This window comes from Ceratotherium simum, chromosome 1, assembly GCF_057802395.1.
Source record: "Ceratotherium simum simum isolate JZ-2026a chromosome 1, ASM5780239v1, whole genome shotgun sequence".
Lineage (NCBI taxonomy): Eukaryota > Metazoa > Chordata > Mammalia > Perissodactyla > Rhinocerotidae > Ceratotherium > Ceratotherium simum.
The window spans coordinates 54,889,199-54,901,466 of NC_141900.1; the positions used below are offsets into that span (position 1 = coordinate 54,889,199).

General features: G+C 37.0%; 1 protein-coding gene across 1 annotated transcript in view; it reads left to right on the plus strand.

Annotated features, from left to right (window-relative positions):
• DNAH11 (dynein axonemal heavy chain 11) overlaps nucleotides 1-12,268 on the plus strand; it is a 313,801-nt gene that overhangs the window by 256,365 nt on the left and 45,168 nt on the right. The window contains exon 66 of the mRNA XM_087428734.1: nucleotides 8,809-9,013. Within this exon, the coding sequence (XP_087284860.1) occupies nucleotides 8,809-9,013 (205 nt within the window). The remainder of the gene's footprint in view (nucleotides 1-8,808; nucleotides 9,014-12,268) is intronic.

The following is a 12,268-nucleotide window of genomic DNA, read 5'->3' on the forward strand; positions in this document are numbered from 1 at the left end:
GGAGAGCGCCAAATCTTTTAAAAGGCAAATAAATATAAATGGAACAAAAATTTCTTTATTTTTCATGCTACATTATAATTTTAAATATGGATGTATTAGAATATATATAATATGTATGTTTTATGTACATATCAAAAGGGAAATAATCTATGATTTTCTGTTTTAGTTCCCTTTTTCTTCTGTTCAATGGTATCTAGACTCTTGTAACATTAATCTTTTTTTTAAATTCTGATTGAAGTTTTCTTTTATCTTAGAAGGACGTGTTGGTTATATTAGATGTATGAAGCAGCAAGACAATTAACTCATTTCTATTCAGGACTTACTTTCCTTCCTTTTCTTGAAAGTCTTGCCAGCTGTGCAGCTTTCAGCGGAAACCTTTCTTGAGGAACCGGGTTTGACCAACTGGCAGGGCCATTCCTGCCGAGGTTGCTAAGTAACACCTGCCTCTGCCGTGTGCTACACCTGATTCTTGCGCTGCACTCTCAGCCGGAGCTGTTGGCGCTCACAAGTCTAATCTGGAAGCTTTTAATTTTAAACAGCAGGACATGCAGTAAGGCTTTTAGATGTCCATTGAAAAGATTTTTTTCTTCTCCTGAGTGTGTTTTTTTTTCCCAGCTAGTGGGACTATATTATTTACTTATCTCAATACCCGCCTGCTATCTCTTTACCGTGACAAAACAGCTCTGATGAGGCCTGCAGAGTGGAATTTCTCTGATTCTGAGAATTTGTTAGTTGTCTGAATTGCACATCTTACAGTGAGAACCTTCAATATAATAATGTGATATTTTAGGAAATTTCTCTCCAAACAGCATTGTGAGGGAGGCTTTGTAAATCTTTTTTAAGAGTCCTGCTGCAGCCGTTCCTAGAAAAGACTCTGACCTGCCATAGCAGTAAGTCCTTATTTTAAATTGAATACGCTACTTCTCCATGTTTGGTTTTAAATGGCAATAAAAAACAGTGATGGTGTTTGTTCAGGTTCTGAAAATATCTGATCACTAGAGAAATTCATTTAGGTTTCTATGATCCAAGACTGATGGCATTTTCAACAGTTAACTACACTAAATCTTGAGAACAATTCCAACAAAAGTCCTTAGTTTCCAGATATGTATCTCAGAAATAAGAGCTCCAGATTCTGATCTCCCACTTCAGACTCTCATCCTGGCTATCCTGAGACAATTCTGCCTCTCTCAACTCACAGAGATTCTGGCTTTCAGGTAAATCTGAAAATTGAGAGAAATGTTTCCCCGTGTCTATCACAGATGCTATGAACATTAGCCAAGAAATCATTTTCAAGTGTTTTTAATGTAATTTGCATATCAATTCTCCACAAAAATAAAGACCTTCCATGACTTGAAGAAATTAGAAATCTTTTTATCCCAGGACACCTTTTGGCTGGATTTTGAATAAACTTTGAAGGAATTTTGAAATTCTCAGGGTACCTGATTTTTATGTAAACCTGACTTATGGAAAACTGAATTTATAGTTAATTTGTAGATGATTGTCTTTATTATACAATAATTCATTCAGCTAACTAGTGAGCATTTTGACATACTTGAAATGTATTTTCTTTTTCCTAAAAGTCAGAAGATAGAAAACTTTTATGTAAATTGATGGATTTATTTTTAAAATTTTATAAATTAATTCATTTTTTGCAAATATCTACCAGAAATTCTAGCCCTTTGATTAGGACTAGGCACCTCGATAATCAGTGCTGTTCTCCTTCGTAAACAAGGACAGAATTGCTAAGCAAAGATCAGCAGGGCATGCTCTCAGAGCTGTGTCTTCATATTTTTTTCTCTAGAGGCCATAGACTATTACTGAGTCAATCATATCTCTCAGTGCCCTCTTGTGATGGATGATCAGACAGATCGTCAGAGGCTGGGCTTACAAGCTGTCACCACCAAACAGAGCAAATTAGCCTGCAACGTGGTGCAGTGAAATGAACTTTATACTAGGAGTCTAGAGACCCACGTTCCAGTCTCAGGTCTGCCACTGAGCTATGTGACCTTGGACAAGTCATAAACTCTTTGGGTCCATAAAAAGGAATCAGGTGAATAATGTCTAGGGGCTCTTTTGCTCTAAAATTACAACTCTGCTGGGTGAAACAATGTTTTTGATTCACCCTATGTCCTATCCAATTAAACTGTGGTGTTTGTATTGGGAAAAGTCATTTTATTTCGGTTCTGAGTTTGTATAATTAGTCTCTCACCTCCAAACCAGCAGTTCTTAGCCAGTGAGAAGAGGGCACAGGAGGAGCTCCCTCCCCTGGAGGGACGTATAAAAACGCTCTGGGAGCAACTCCCCCCAGATTCATAGACTCCTGCCCCACTTGATTCTCGCTGTGATGCAGTGTCACAGGCCAGCGTCCTGTTCCTGGGGAGCATGGGGCTGAAAGTGGGTTAAGAACTACTGTTTTAAGAATGTAGCCCCACTTCGAAGTTTTATGTTGCTTTTGACACCTGCTATTGCTTCTCATTGGAGTTTAAGTTCAAGAGCTCATAGCTGCCTCCTATGTTCTGGAAGTCGTAACCTCTGGATTCGTGTCTTTCACAGAAACAACAAAGTGATTGTTTGCTTATCCCACCCCTCTGGTTAACTCCGTTGTTTTTTTGGATCCTTCAAATCATGAGAGAGCACTAGCAGTCTGTTTAATTTTCCCTGATAGGAGATTAACCAAAATTAACCTAGCAGCAATGATAAAACCCACTGAGTCATTACACAGTTTTTGCCTTTCATAGATCATAAACACCCCAATTGAGGATAGTTTACTATCCCTGAGAAATCTCAATCTGTAAAATAATGTTTTAGAGCAAAATGTAAAACTCAGTTTTATAGGCAGACATCATTCTCTTTTCCTCCAGTTAACTCTGACTCTTCACAGAGAAAAATCAGAACTGTCCCTCAAGCGAATAGATTTGTGGTTCTCAACCTGGGGTATCTGAATGCCTCAGGGTACGTGTAGGTGTGCAAGGAAGACTTAGAGCCACCGAGTCATCTGTGAGCCATCTTATGGAGCATTGCTGTAACTCAGATATTTGGTTAAATAAGTATTTAACCATATAAAAGCTTTTATCACCTGTACCCAGAAGCAATATTGTCAGAACCTCGTGCTCCATGTTGGCCAGTCTCATCCTTTTTTTCTTGAAAGCCTAGGGAGGGGAGCACAGTTATGAGTAATAGCTGATTGGAAAAACTGTAGCTTGGTATTGTTGGGAAAGCCAGTGGGACTAGCAACTATTGCTCTGAGAGGAGATTACATGAATACCACTAACTGGTGTGATCCTCTAGCTGAGCGATAGGCAAGCTGCGTGTCTTGATGCAGCCCGTGAGCTAAGAATGGTTTATAGGGTTGTCGACAACAAAGAAGATATATGGCAGAGATGCATGTGGCCCGCAAAGCCTGAAATATTTACTCTCTGGCCCTTTATGGAAACAGTTCTCCAACCCCTGCTCTCAAGAGACTACTCCCTGAAGCCTGAATACCCATGACTTTCAAAAATAAGTTAGTTATCTTGCCGGGGCCTTGTTTTGATTCTCATGCTTGTGCGCACGCACACACACACTCACACCCCACAAACCTCCAAGTTAATTTTCTTCTTACTGAAGTTCTAATCCTGCCACAGTGAGCACAGTGTTGTCTCATTAGACAAAAATAATGAAAATTCTAGTCTTGGTCCATTTAGTGTTCTTCATTTAAATTTTTAAGTGTAAAATGTTTAAATTTTCTTTTTATCTAGGGATATAGGTTAGTGGTTAAAACAGGACGTTTATGAAGTATGAACTCAAACCCAGTGAAAATTCACAAGCAAAAGAGGAAAAATTCAACCTGAAATATGGAAGGTTGTGACAGAGCTAGCATTTCTCTGAGTCATTATACAAGGGAGGAATGAAATCCAAACCAAGATGGAGCAGTAATCAGAAAATTGCAAGATGTACACAGAGGTTTATTTAAAGTACGGGTTTTATTATTGTGGAGATGTAAATGAGCATAAACTTTGGTATCTCTTATGTGTGAGAACCTTAGGCAATAATTACATGAAACCTTCACTCTTAAAATTTCCTTTAAAAGACAGTTGTGTTAATCTTGAAATCTAGGCCGACAGTAATACAGTGAATAGTGATAGCAAAGAAAGATTTTCTCGAAGCCACTTGTGAGATCAATTTTGGAAACTCTTGGAAAGAGAAATTCAGGTAATGGGAAAAATTTTGATGATCCTCCCAATGAAAATATGGTTGAATATGTCTTCAGTCAAAAAGAAGCAGCTTAAATAAGAAAGATGTCCTTATCCTGTAAGACCATCCTGTGACACACCTCATTATGCTCAAAAGTCAAGCATGAACCTTTGAGAAACCATAGTTAGCATAGTTACTTACCTTAGAGATTGGTAAAAGCCCAAATGTTACTGATTGATCTCTTGATAGATTGTTCTTTTTTTCTTTTTTGGTAACACCATTATTGAGGTGTAATTCACATACCATACAATTTAATCATTTAAAGTGAAAAATTCAATAGCTTTTAGTATATTCACAGCCTTAGGCAACCATTAACACAATCAGTTTTAGAATTAAAACTCCTAGGCAACCACTAACTTACTGTCTGTCTTTATAGATTTGCCCATTTTGGACATTTTCTATAAATAGAATCATACAGTATGTGGTCTTCTGTGACTGGCTTCTTTCACTTGGCATAAGGTTTTTAAGGTTCATCCATGTTGTGGCATATGTCAGTACTTCTTTCCTTTTTGTGGCCGAATAATGTTCCACTATTTGGACATACCAGTTTATCTATTCATGAGATTACAGATAATTTGGTTATTCCCACCTTTTGGCTATTATAAATAATGCTGCTATGAACATCTGTGTACAAATTCTACATGGACATATGTTTTCCATTGCGGGGGAGGGGGTATGCACCTAGGAGTAGAATTGCTGGGTTAAATGATAACCCTATGTTTAAGATTGTGAGAAACTGCCAAACTGTTTTCCAAAGTGGTTACACCATTTTCCAGTCCCACCAGCAGCGTATGAGAGTTAATTTCTCTATAACCTTGCCAATACTTGTTTTTTTATTATAGCCGTCTGTTGAGTGTAAAGTGGTACCTCCCTGTGACTTTGGTTTGCATTTCCCTGATGACTAATGATGCAGGTGCTTATTGGCCATTTGTGTACCTTCTTTGGAGAAATGTTTATTCAGATCTTTTGCTTATCTTTTAATTGGGCAGGTCTTTGATCTTTATATGGCTGTCATGTTGTAGGCACTTAATACGTATTTATTGAACTGAATAAATAAAAGAATTAATTAATATGTAAAATATTATAGCCATGATGCCTATTATGAGAGAGTAAGTGATAATGTTTGTGAGGGTAGAGACTATGCTTGTCTCGGTAATGGTTATATGCCCCATGCCTAGAAGACTCTCTGACAGCAGGTACTGTGTAGGTGTTTAATAACTGCTTATTGAGTGAATTGATGTTTTGTTCCAACCTGTTTCACGATAAAAACAAATAACATATTATCAATAAGGTACATTATTATTTTAATGAGCATGATATCAACTGGAAAATATGTGAATAGATGGTGTTATTTCCATGACCTATAAAACAAGGGCTCAGGGCTGCTGTGCTCATTGGAAACATTAGCAGCCACTGCCTGGTTCACTTAAAACAACTGGCCTAGGGGCCGGCTCAGTGGCGCAAGCGGTGAAGTGCGTGCGCTCCGATGCGGCAGCCCGGGGTTCACCAGTTGGGATCCCAAGCGCGCACTGACACACTGCTTGTCAAGCCATGCTGTGGTGTCCCATATAAAGTGGAGGAAGATGGGCATGGATGTTAGCCCAGGGCCAGTCTTCCTCAGCAAAAAGAGGATTGGCAGATGTTAGCTCAGGGCCGATCTTCCTCACAAAACAACAAAAAAAACTGCTCTGTGGTTCATTCATCTCTTGTTGTTCGCAGTGTTTCTCTTTAACAGTGATGTGAATACTCTTTTTTTTCATTTTTTTTTTTAAAGGGAAGTATGTATTATACAGATATATACTGGCTTAGAAGAAGGTTGCTACCAGAATTGCTCTTTTTCCTTCTGGAAAAAAATTAAACAGTAGGAAGTTCTGACAAAGTCACAAACCAAAACTCCATAACTTGAATGAATTCACCATTCTCCTTGATAAAGAATGTCTCCCCGAGTGGTTTGTTTGGCAGATCTTTTTCAAGCTTAAACACTTAATCAAAAACTGTGAACGTTTTTGTTGCAAATATAAAATCACTATATTATGGAAACATATATAATGGAAACAAAATTTGAGAATTGGATGAAGACAGTTTGTCATGAATCTGATCAACCTTTTGAGAATCTTAGCTGTAGTGATTAAAGCTTTAGTGATTGAGTGATTTAGTGATTAAAACTTGAGTGATTTAGTGATTAAAACTTGAGCGATTTAAGAAAACTAGGATTTTTATCATCTTTACACACTAAAATTGTTGCATAAAAATTTCCTTAGTCAAAGAGAGTGGCAGGGCAGGCCCCGTGGCTTAGCGGTTAAGTGCGCGCACTCTGCTGCTGGCGGCCCGGGTTCGGATCCTGGGCGCGCACTGAGGCACTGCTTCTCCGGCCATGCTGAGGCCGCGTCCCACATACAGCAACTGGAAGGATGTGCAGCTGTGACATACAACTATGTACTGGGGCTTTGGGGGAAAAATAAATAAAAAGAAACTAAGTTTCCAAATATAAAAAAAAAAAAAAAAAGAGAGTGGCCAGTGGATCAGAGGCCCTTTCTTTCTCCATATGACACAAGACACTTAATCTCAGAGCAAGATACAATTATGAAAGATCTACCAACAATAATGTAAAATATTGCCATGTTGCAGCATTCTGGATATCTCTCCTCAAGTTAAAAAAAAATTTTTGCAAATATTGTGACATTTTAGTAAAAAGGAATGTTGCCTGAACTTGTTTTACAATGTCTTTCTTTTGAATTCATCCAATTTTACATAATTGATAAATTTAGTGAAATAACATCTCACCTGTAAGTCAGTGGGATAAGTAGTATTTTTTTCTCATGGCTATTTAAAATACTATATTTAAATTAATATGGGCTTTGGATAACATTCTATCATCATTATCATGATACTTCTATAATTAAAATACGCTATACATTGAATAAGGAAGAATCCCAGAATTTTTATGAATATTTAAGATAAAATAGGAGACTGAGAAGACACTCTTTACTTCTGCCATGCTCCCAGGCTTCTTATATGAATTTTCACTCCTACACAGTTCAGGCTATTTTGATGGACAAGTTTGAGAAGTTCCAGTATTCATGGTTTTGTCTGTCTCATGAATGAATTAAAAGACTCTCCCTTCGCTAGATCCTCATAGCAGGTTCCTGGCAGGGAAAAGACCACAAAGTAGGCTGGAATTTTTGAATAGAGTTAGCATGGTATATACAGAAGGAATTTTCAGAGGGAAAGGTAAAGGAACCCAGTAGAGGTGTTGAGCAACTAAGGATTTGCAACAGCAGAAAGCCATTACCACCTCTAAGCCTGAAGTGTTACTAGGTCCTGTGAGCGGAGCTGTGGAAGGGGACCATCCCAAACCTGGAATATGGTCACAGCAGGACACAGACTCCACCAGAGCTTGTCACTTAGACAGGCTAAGCTTGACCTCTCTCTGCTCCTGTACTGCAGTCTCTTGCCAGTGCTTCCATTGCCCAAGCCCATCCAGAACTTAGAGGGCAACGGAGCTCAGGTGATAAAATCCTTAGAAGTTAGACCCCAGCATCTGAGATAGAGAAAAATCAGGCGTTCCCCTCAGGGAGAGGCTGCATTTGTTCAGATCTTTGCTTGCAATTACAGAAACCACTTCCATCTAGCTTAGGCAAAATGGAGACGATGTTATAAGGCTGCAGAGTGTCATGGCGACTGAGGTGAAAATGCAGCCAGGCTTCAAGAAAGATGGGACCTGGAAGCTATAAAATCCAGAGCATGATCCCTGTGCGTTACTCTTCCATCTGAATATTGGTTTAATTATTCTTCCTTGAGAAACCAGGAATGTCTTTCTCTGCTGCTCAGTTCACCAGGAGGACAGAGTGACTTCAACACAAGTTTACAGGTTTCAGTTCCAACTCTCCCTTCTCTCTGTTCCAATCCTGAATCCCAGGAAAGGTTACTCTGATTGGAACAGCCTGGATGAAGTGCCCACTCCTGGTCCCCATGGCCCAGGGGAGCAGGAAGACAAAACAGAAGCATGGTTGCTGAGAGCCCACCTCTGTGCAAGATGGACCCAGGAAGAATACTATCCAAGGAGACTCCACACAGGAGTCTCCTTCAACTTTGCTTTTGAGCCAATGCCAAAGATATTGGAAAGTAATTTTAAGTATTTATGTACTTTTAATATATATATAAATTTAATATATATATACATTTAATATATGCACAGATACATACAAACACATACTCATTTTATCCTTGAAGAATAGCAATGATTAAGGTTAATCACAGGAAGTATAATAATAGAAGCTAACATTTGTTATAGGTCCTTTATATGATTTATTGTATTTAATTGTTACAGCGATGCTATGAGGTGAGTACTTCAATTATCACAATTTTACATATGAGAAAACTCAATCATGTAGAGGTTTAGTGGATAATTCTTATTCTTTCTGTACTTTAGGGAAACCAAGAATAGCTGAAAAATCCTGAATCACCTGGTCTTACAGCCTAGATACATTATCAGAACACAGGAATGGAATGACACCTTAATATCAGTTATGGTTCATGGGAATCTCCTGAATGTCTGTGTAATGCCCTCTTTAGGTATATCAGGATTGGAGATAAAGAATGTGAATTTAACAAGAACTTTCGCCTTATCCTTCACACAAAACTGGCAAATCCTCACTATAAGCCAGAATTGCAAGCTCAGACAACCCTCCTCAATTTCACGGTCACAGAAGATGGTTTAGAAGCCCAGCTGCTGGCAGAGGTGGTCAGTATTGAAAGGCCAGATCTGGAGAAACTTAAGGTAAAAATTATGAAATCATCTACCAACACTTATTCAGTACCTGCTTTGCACAAATTATAGGGTGAGACACAGGAGTATAAGATAGGATTCTTGCCCTCCAGGATCTTGCAATCTAATTGAGAAAAATGAGGATATATGTGAACAGTTAACAAACAATTCAAGGGTACTCCTCATAAACGAGGTAGTTAGGGTTGTGCCACAGGTAGGAGATGAGCTAGTTCTGGGTCTTGTTTGATGCAGATGACTAGGACAAGCAAAGAGGCATATCAGACATGGAAAACGGAAGTAGAGAAGCAGGTACGTGCCCTGGTAGGTTGGATGATAATAGACCAATTCAGCCAGGGTGAAAAATCAAAAAAGAGGAGTAATAGATTAAGGTTGGAAAAATTAAGAGGCTTGTAGCTGGTTATGACTAGTATTTAAAGGAAAATTTATGGCTTTAAGTACATTGATTAAGAGAAAATTCTGAAAATAATTAAATTCAGTGTTGGATACAGAAAACAAGAAAACAACAGAGGAAGCCTAAAAATGTAGGCAGAAGGCAATGGCAGAGTTGAATAGTTGAAACAGAGACTGTATGGCCTTCAAAGCCAATAATATTTACTAACTGGCCCTTTATGGGAAAAGTTTGCCACTCCTGGTAGAAATCATTGGTTCTCAAATGGTGGTTTCTAAAACAGCAGCAGCAGCAGCTGGGAACTTATTTAAATACAAATTCTCAGGCCACATCAAGATTTACTCCTTTGTTTTCTTCTAAGAATTTTATAGTTTTAGCTCTTACATTTAGGTCTATGATCCATTTTGAGTTAATTTTCATATATGATGTGAGGTAGGGGTCCAACTTCATTCCCTTGCATGTGGATATCCAGTTGTCCAGCACCATTTGTTGAAAAGACTATTCTTTCTACCTTGAATTGCCTTTTCTCCTTGTCAAAGATCAATTGACCATGCTTCTGTGGATCTGTTTGTCTCTTCTTTCACCAATACCATACTTTCTTCATTAGTGTAGCTTTATAGCAAGTCTTTAAGTTGGATACTGTCAGTCTTCTGACTTTGTTCTTCCATATTCTGTTGGCTCTTCTGGATCTATGCCTTTCCATGTAAACTCTAGAATTAGTTTGTCAATATCCACAAAATAATGTGCTGGGATTTCGATTGGTATTGGTTGAATCCCAGAAAGGAAAACATACTATCTTAACAACATTGAATTTTCCTATCATGAATATGGAATATCTCTCCGTTTTTTACGTCTTTGATTTCTTTCATCAGAATATGGTAGAGTTCTTCATATAGATCTTCAACATAGTAAAATTTCTTAGGTTTATACCTAAGTACTTCAATTTTGGGTGCTAATGGAAATGGTATTATGTTTTAAATTTCAAATTCCAATTGTTCATTGGTATATAGAGAAGCAATTGACTTTTGTATATTATCCTTGTATCTTGCAGCCTTGTTGTAATGTCTTGTTAGTTAGGAGTCTTTATATTGATTCTTTGGGAATTTCCACAAAGACAAGCATGTCATGTGTGAACACAGACTGTTTATTTCTTCCTTCCCATTCTGCATAGCTTTTATTTCTTTGTCTTGTCTTATTGCATTAGTTAGGACTTCCAGTACAATGTTGAATAGAAGTGGTGAAAGAAGACATTTGTACCTTATTTCAAGCATTTCGTTTCTCACCATTAAGTATAATATTAGCTATGGGTTTCATTTTTAGATGTTTTTTATCAAGTTGAAGAAGTTCTCCTCTATTTCTAGTTTGCTGAGAGTCTTTATCATGAATGAGTGTTGAATTTTGTCAAGTGTTTTTTCTGCATTATGATATACCAATTATCTATTGGTATATCATATGATTTTCTTCTTTAACCTATTGACGTAATGGATTACATTACTTGACTTTGTTGAATGAGTTGTTGAATGTTTGAACCAGTCTTGTATTCTGGAATAAATCCTACTTGGTATGGTGTGTAATTCTTTTTACACATTGTTGGATTTGATCTGCTAATATTTTGTTGAGAATTTTTACATATATATTCATGAGAGATATTGGTCTATAGTTTTTCTTTCTTGTAATAGCTTTATTTGATTTTGGTATTAGAGTAATGCTGGCCTCACAGAATGAGTTAGGAAATATTCCCTTTGCTTCTATTTTCTGAAAGAGATTGCATAGAATTCATATCATTTCTTCCTTAAATCCTTGGTAGAACTCATCGGTGAAATCATCTGAGCCAGGTGCTTTCTTTTTTGGAAGATTATTAATTGTCAATTCAATTTTTTTTAATAGATACAGGCCTATTCAGATTATCTATTTTTCCTTGTGTGGGTTTTTGGTAGATGTGTCTTTCAAGGAAATTGGTCTACTTCATCTAATTTAACAAATTTGTGGGCATAGAATTGCTCATAATATCCTTTTATTATCCTTTAATGCCCATGGAATCCATAGTGATGGCTCCTCTTTTATTTCTGACATTAGTAATTTGTGCCTTCTTTCTTTTTTCTTGGTTAGCCTGGCTAGAGGGTTATAAATTTTATTGATCTTTGTAAAGAATCAACTTTCAGTTTGTTGATTTTTCTCCATTGGTTTTCTGTTTTAAATTTCATTGATTTCTGCTCTATTTTTATTGTTTATTTTCATCTGTTTTCTTTAGATTTATACTGCTCTTCTTTCACTAGTTTCTTAAGGTGAGAGTTTAGATCATTAATTTTAGATCTTTCTCCTTTTCTAATATATATATTCTGTGCTATAAATTTCCCTCTAGACACTGCTTTTGTTGCATCTCTCATATTTTGATAAATTGTATTTTCATTTTTATTTGTTTCAAAATATTTTTAATTTCTCTTGAGACTTCTTTGACCCATGTGTTGTTTAGAAGTGTGTTGTTTAATATCCAAACATTTTGGAATTTTTCCAGCTATCTTTCTGTTATTGATTCCTTATTTAATTTCATTGTGAGCATACTTTGAGAGCATACTTTGTATTTCTATTCTTTTAAACTTTTTCAGGTGTGTTTTATGGCCCAGAATTTGGTCTATCTTGTGAATGTTCTATGTGAGCTTGAAAAAAATGTGTATTCTGCTGTTATTGGATAAACTATTCTATAAATGTCAGTTACATCCAGTTGATTGATGGTGCTGTTTGGCTCAACTATATTGTTAACTGATTTTCTGCCTGCTAGATCTGTTAATTATGGATACAGGAGTTTTGAATTCCCCAGCAATAATAGTGGATTTGTCTACTTCTAGCACTTCTATCAG